The sequence below is a fragment of the Lampris incognitus genome, chromosome 4 (genome assembly GCF_029633865.1).
Source record: "Lampris incognitus isolate fLamInc1 chromosome 4, fLamInc1.hap2, whole genome shotgun sequence".
Lineage (NCBI taxonomy): Eukaryota > Metazoa > Chordata > Actinopteri > Lampriformes > Lampridae > Lampris > Lampris incognitus.
In genome coordinates, this window is record NC_079214.1 from 27,425,753 (window position 1) to 27,433,027 (window position 7,275).

A 7,275-nucleotide genomic window follows, 5' to 3' on the forward strand; every position below is an offset into this window, starting at 1 on the left:
TCATACAGGATTAAATAGTTAATTATTTAAAATAGGAAAACATAATTCAGGAAGGAGGGAATTTTGTGATTCAAGAATAAACATTAGAACATGTTGCGCCTTATTGTCAAAATATGATGGTGAGACTGATACTGAATCTTATAGAAATAAAGTTGAGACTTGGCTTTCGTGATCTTATACAAATAAGTTCTGAGGATAAATGTTTTCTATTTTTGTTTCAATATCTTAGGAGAACAAAACTGATAGGAGTATATAACTTTATTTTCTTGATTTTTTTTCTTTTCTGTTAGCGAATGTGTAGCGTCCCAATCTACACCCCACTCCAGTTGGTGGCGGTAATGCGATATAAGGTTGTTTACCAACCGCAAAAAAAACAAGAAGAAAAAGAAGCTGTACTGCTGCCTTTTCCGTTTCCCGTGAGCTCAGTAACTCCTGCTAGTTTCGATAATCTCAACTCTTATTTTACCAGATAACGCCTATCGAGATAATAGCCAATATTTTACACACGGTTGTTTCAAATTTCAATAAAGTGGACGATGTTAATTGTCAAATGCTAAAAAGTTACAGCTGTTTAAACTAAGCAGCTAAACAGTCAATTGCTGGATAGCTACCAGCTAAACTAATGAGGTTAGCTGGTTAGCTGCAATGGCAACATCCGTGCCTTCACTGGTCCCTGCACCAGCACTGAGGTGTGTGCTCTTTAGTACTCTTGTCAAGATTCGCCATTGATCATGTTATTATTGTATTAACCTGGGACAGTGCCCCAGCTATAACAGTATTCTTTGTCCGGTCATGCGTCATGTTTTATGTTATTTTGGCCTGCAGTCCAGCTGGCGCTTTTAAGATATATATATATATATATATGTGTATAAACCTATATGTCATCTCTTCATCAATAGCCAGAGGGTCCGCAGGGCTGCACTGAAGAAAGAAAGAAGAAAACGGAAACGCCAAGCCCTTGCCCAAGCCAGGGAATGCGGTATGGATATATCCAATTAGAGCAAAATTTGTTTTTGGTACCCATTTTACAAATGTGTCTGTTGCATTTCCTGTGCACCGATAACATCTGAACATTATTAGGTGTAAAAAATGGAGGGACTACTACGGAAGAGGAGGAAAATGATGAAAACGCTGAGAAAGAAAGGTAGTTTGATAATGATTTTCAAAATTTTTTTGCTGTCACTTAAGTAATTTGTTAAGTGCAATGTTTTTTGAAAGGCCTCGATTTCTTTGCAGCCAACAGCTACATGAAGAATGGCTGGAAAGAGAGAGAGTTGCACAGGAGGAATTCAAGCTAAAGCATGAGAGGGAGGAAGCTGCAAGGAAGCGAAAGGAAGAGGAGGAGGTAACCCAAAGTTTTGGCATATTGATTGACAAGTTTAATATCCTTTTGGAAATTGTGTCATACAGCAAAACATATCGAAAATACCACCAATGACAGCAACAAACGACAACATTACCAGCAACAAGCGTGACATTATGCATTATATTACATGTTGGCGCTACGTTATATTATTACAGTATAATAATAGAGTATACAGCAGACAACCTGCACACATTGATGACTAATAAGCCTGTTTTGTAAATCCATAAGACTTGGTAGGGATGGCATTTGCAATATATATTTTGTAATTGAAGTTTTTCATTGGTAATTTAAAAAAAATTGACCAAAAAATGTGTATTCCATTAATGAGCTACATTTACTGTGTTCACAGCATAAGATAAAGGCTGAATGGGAGGCGCAACAGAAGAGAGAGCAAGATGAGCAAGATAAAAAGCAGCAGGAAAAGCGAGACAGAGAGGTGAAACGGGCTCATGGAGGATAGAAACAAAGACAAAACATATCCTCTTCTGCTCTGCCCACTGAGTGGAGTCATTACATTAACAATTACTTGTGTCAAATTCAAAGGAAGGGACAATTCTTCATTTAAACATACTCAGTCTAGAACTTGTGTAATTGTATATTTTCACCCACCTAAGTATTTCCTCTCACAGAAATGTTCTGGCCTTCATAAGCTTTTTTTCCCTTGACTAAGTGGCGCAAACAATCATCTTGTTCCTTAACTAAGATGCACATTTAGAGGGCCAACCTTTCCTGCACCGCCCACCCTCAAGACCAGGATGTATCTTTTACCTGTGCCTCCCGAGTATCCAAACATATTGGAAATATCTCTGAAACATAGATTTTTTTTTCTTATTGTCCCTCAGTTTTGGTGAATATAATCTTAACGTACAATATCAGATATGCTATGTTGACCCCAACACATTTTCACCAGCCATGTTTTTACACCATTTGTAGGAAGCTGTTCAGAAAATGTTGGACCAAGCTGAAAGTCAGGTAATAATAACATTACATAATATTGCATAATATACATAATACAATAATTGTTGCATTGTTAACACAAGTGTCTGCTGTCATGAGAACGCCATATCCCGGAAAGCTATGAATCAAGAACATGTATATGTAGTTTTTAGATGGATAATCTTAATTCTAAATGATCCTAATTAGGAACAAACACTGCTACCTTAGCTGGGTTTGGCAAAGGTAATGTTGATAAAAACTTGATTCAGAAACTACATTGATTGATTGATAACTTGTTGATAAGTGACAGGCATGGGCACAAGTCCGTTTACCCAGCCACTGAGGATGCACAAGGCAGTGCATTCTTAGTGCCGGTCCCAAGCCGGGATGGGCAGGGTTGTGTCAGAAAGGGCAAATCAAATATGCGGAGCATAAATCAGATTTCCATACTGAAACGGATGATCCGCTGTTACGACCCCTAACGGGAGCAGCCAAAAGTAGTAGTAGTAGAATGTTGATAAAAACTAATTTCATTTATGTAGAGAGGAGCTTCCTCTTGATGAATTTGTTCTCAAATTCAGTCTACCTTTGTGAGGACATACAAGGGATGTGGGTATATATATATATGGTCTGTATAAGTCACTGGACTGTCCTCATATTATTAGTGATGATGCTCTCATAATACCCTTTGCAATGCACATCCAAGTCCACGAGTGCGAATAATACAGTGGTTAAAGTAAACATCAAAAAGACATGCATGTTAGAGTTAATACTCCTGTTTGTGCCCCTGACCGAGGCATGGCAAGATGAACTGGAGTTAGTCAGCTGCACGGCAGCTGCCCACTGCTGCTAGTTACACAGCTAGGATAGGTTAAATGCAGAAACGAATTTCCTCATGGGGATTAATAAAGTATATCAAAATAAAACAATAACAAAATGATTTCATATTAAGTGTCACATTTTGGCTTTATTCGAATGTGGTTGGCTGATGGGCCGTAGCTTTTGCTCATTGCCTGTCTGATTCTACAATCCTGTAATGAAAGGCTTGAATTTCCAAGATTTAATCTTTAACAGAGTGGCACGGTGGCACAGTGGTTAGCGCGGTTGCTTCACAGCAAGAAGGTTCTGGGTTCAAGCCCCGGGGTAGTCCAACCTTGGGGGGGGTCGTCCTCTGAGTGGAGTTGGCATGTTCTCCCCATGTCTGTTAGGGTTTCCTCCGGGTGCTCTGGTTTCCTCCCACAGTCCAAAGAAATGTAGGTCAGATGAATCGGCCATACTGAATTGCCCCTAGGTATTAATGTGTGTGTATGTGGGCCCTGTGTGATGGCCTGGCGGCCTGTCCAGGGTGTCTACCCGCCTGCCGCCCAATGACTGCTGGGATAGGCTCCAGCATCCCCGTGACCCTGAGAGCAGGATAAGCAGTTCAGATAATAGATGGATGGATGGATGGATGGATAATCTTTAACAAAATAAAAGGCAACAGTTGAATATACTAAAATTTATAAATCCCAAATACTACAGGCTACCAACTGTAAGTAGTGTATGAGCATTCTAAAACAATCATGTAAGAGAGGCTATACTAAAAGCTTAGCAGTGAGCGAAACTCTTGATTCACCCATTTTACCCACCCATTTTGCCCTTGCTTGTCAAGACTTCACGTTTTTATTTTTCTAACTGGCAGCTCGATAATGGAGGTCCATGGATGAATCCTGAGGCTCCAGTGACTGAGAACTCTGCGAACTATGGAACAGAACGGGACATAGCCAACTGTCCATTCTTCCTCAAGACAGGATCGTGTCGATTTGGAGAGAGGTGCATTTTGTTTTTCTACTGAAACCCATTGCTGCAAGGCACTTTTGCACCCCTTATGGGCATGGTAAATGGGTGAATGGATTAATCAATTACTTTCATATTAGACCAAAACTTGGTGTGTTTCTTGTCTTCATTATCTTTGGGACTTACAGATGCTCTCGTAAGCATGTTTATCCCACAACCAGCCCTACTTTGTTGATCCGTGGCATGTTTGTGACGTTTGGCATGGAGCAGTGTCGGCGTGATGATTATGACACAGACGCGTGTTTGGAGCACAGCGAGGAGGAGCTTCAAGATTATTTCCTGGAATTTTACCATGACGTTCTGCCAGAGTTCAGGAGTGTTGGCAAAGTGGTTCAGTTCAAGGTATGAAGATGGGTTTAGCATAAGAGTTTAGGAAACGTAATTAGAATTACGATATGATCACGAAATGTCTTAGTCCAGGTAGCTTGTGAGGAAATTCAGTTCCCTAAGTAATTATTTCGAGAAGTCTAAACTGATCACCACCAAAATTACATACAGAAAAAACACAACTTAGTTTTGATCAGTCTAGATTTCTCAAAATAACTTTTGCTCACTGGAAACCATTCTCCAATTAACTTCTCGGGTTCTTCACTTGAAATATGGTGAACAAAGTGAAGATTATATTGGATAACATTTGCCCGGTCCATTTTTGTCTTCTGCTTCTTTAAGGTCAGCTGTAACTTTGAACCACACCTAAGAGGAAATGTTTATGTCCAGTTTGACACGTAAGCCAATACACAATCATTTTAATACTTGTTGAAAAATAGTTCATCATTGCTTCTTTCATTGTTTTGAATAAAACTCTCATTCTTTGTTCTCTGTTGTGTGCTAAGAGAGGATCAGTGCAGAGAGGCCTTCCTCAAGTTTAATGGGAGGTGGTATGCAGGGAGGCAGCTTCATTGTCAGCTTTGCCCTGTTACACGGTGGAAGAATGCAATATGTGGTGAGTTGTGTATTCATCAGAAAATTGAAGGGGGATTGCTTGTAAAGTGCAAGAAATGTGCTGCTGTTGCAACATGTATTTGGTGACTTTAGTACAGAGATATCTGCAGCATAGTTCCCTGTATTTACAAAGCAACAGTGCAAAACAAGTAATAAAAATTCAGCTTTACATAACAATCTAACTAAATAGTCACCAATTATTTTTGCTAGATGTTATGTTGTAGAGTACATTTGCAGCTGTTGCAAGAAGGTAAATGAGTGTGCAGAAGTGCATGGTCTAGAATTACACGTGACAAGTACCAGTGGGGTCATAGAAATGTTACACGTATAGGAGTTATTAACAGTAATTGAGTTTTTAATCAGGACTGTGTGGTTGTGAGCGAGTTTAAATTGAGATTAGGGGGTCTTTTGGCGGTGAGGAGAGGGGTTAATTAGTTTTGGGAAAACACTTGAAGTGATGGAAAGTTTAGGTTGGAAGACAAGTGTACTGGTATTGTAGTTGTGCACTGGAGATATTCTGTGGCAGACATTGTTCATTTGCTGATTAGAGAAAATCTTAAGAGATTAGAACCAAACCAACACAGCAATAATGTTGTTTCCTGCTTTTTCCTGTGTATGTGTCTGTGTGTGTTTCCTTTCCTCAGGATTATTTGACAGAAAGAAATGTCCCAAAGGGAAAAACTGCAACTTTCTGCATGTATTTCGTAACCCTGGTAATGAGTTCTGGGAGGCGGATCGAGACCTGCACATATCGCCAGATCGTAGTGGCGAGTCGACTCATAAAATGGGTAGGTATTCAGAGCGATATGGGGAACGATCATGGAGGCAACGTCATAGCAGTAGAAGTCCCCCAAGATCCGAGAGATCCCACAGCAGGAGAGGAGGTGAAAAGCGACGGAGCCGTAGCAGGAGTAGGGAGAGGAGTCGAGACACCAGGGCCTCTCATTGTCAGAGAGAAGACAGCATACAGAGTGAGAGGAGGTCATCCAGGTACAGACCCACCAGCAGTAGGAAGGACCGGTATCGGAGCAAGAGTAGAGATAGGGGGAGGAATCGAGACCGGTCGAGGAGTGGGAGTAGAGATGGAGAGCGAGACAGGCTTTGGAACGAGAGTAGAGATGAGGACAGAGGGCAAAACAAGCATAAGGGTAGGAGTCGAGAAAGGGATAGGTCTAGGAGCAGAAGTGGAGACAGGGAAAGGAAGAAGCAAATTAGAGAAAAAGGCAGTACTCAAAGCCCAAAGAAACCAGATTGGAGAGACGAAACAGGTGATGTTAACACCCACACACATCGGCAACATAAGCGCTCAAAAAAAAGCAAGAAAAAGAGCAAGAAGAAACACAAGAAGAAGACAGGACATTTCCCTGAAGTAGTGACTTCATCTGGAGACTCTGAGAAGGAGGAAGAGATTGAGGAAAAGAAAGAAAAGGAGCACTTCCCTGTGACAAGTCCGAGTAAGAAGGTGAATGAAGTAGACCTGGTTTGGAGAGCAGGTGACCACATGGATTTGAATTCTGACTCTCAAAATGATGAGAACAAGTCTACCCCAGAGATTAAAAGTAATAAGTCGCACCTAGAAATACCAGCTGATCTGACTGGAAATGGTGACAGTTGTACTCATTAGGGACTCTCATAGTCTGCATGTCTAATTTTGTTTTTTTTTTTTTTTTTTTTTTTGCTGAGGTTGATTTAAGTTCTAGGAATGGACGAAAAAACCCTTTTCAGTTTGAAATAGCTGTGCTATCTTTTCAGCTATCATGCCATGAAGGTAGCTTTTGCAATTCACATTTTTCATTGTAGCCTTTTTGTAAATGTGTAAATAAATGTTTAAAATTTTTGTGTTGCTTTGTTTTTGTTCAGGGCGGCACAGTGGTTAGCATGGTCGTCTCACAGCGAGAAGGTCCTGGGTTCAAACCCTGGGGTTATCCAACCTAGGGGGTCATCCCAGGTCGTCTTATGTCTGGAGTTTGCATGTTTTCCCCGTGTCTGCGTGGTTTTCGTCGGGGTGCTCCGGTTTCCTCCCGAAGCCCAAAAGACATGTAGGTCAGGTGAACTGGCCATACTAAAATTGTCCCTAGGTGTGAATGTGTCGGTCCTGTGATGGACTGGCGGCCTGTTCAGGGTGTCTCCCCACCTGCCGCCCGATGACTGCTGGGATAAGCTCCAGCATCCCGCGACCCCAATTGGGATAAGCG

At 41.2% G+C, this 7,275-nt stretch overlaps 1 protein-coding gene across 1 annotated transcript; it reads left to right on the plus strand.

The window, feature by feature from the left end:
- The first annotated feature begins 431 nt into the window (after window positions 1-431).
- Window positions 432-7,045, plus strand: zrsr2 (zinc finger (CCCH type), RNA-binding motif and serine/arginine rich 2). The gene is made up of 11 exons (XM_056278994.1): window positions 432-689; window positions 900-979; window positions 1,081-1,144; window positions 1,237-1,345; window positions 1,716-1,802; window positions 2,300-2,338; window positions 3,984-4,114; window positions 4,267-4,480; window positions 4,808-4,863; window positions 4,972-5,081; window positions 5,725-7,045. Exons 1-11 carry the CDS (start codon window positions 646-648, stop codon window positions 6,702-6,704), a joined length of 1,914 nt encoding a protein of 637 aa, XP_056134969.1. The 5' UTR covers window positions 432-645; the 3' UTR covers window positions 6,705-7,045.
- Window positions 7,046-7,275: the final 230 nt, after the last annotated feature.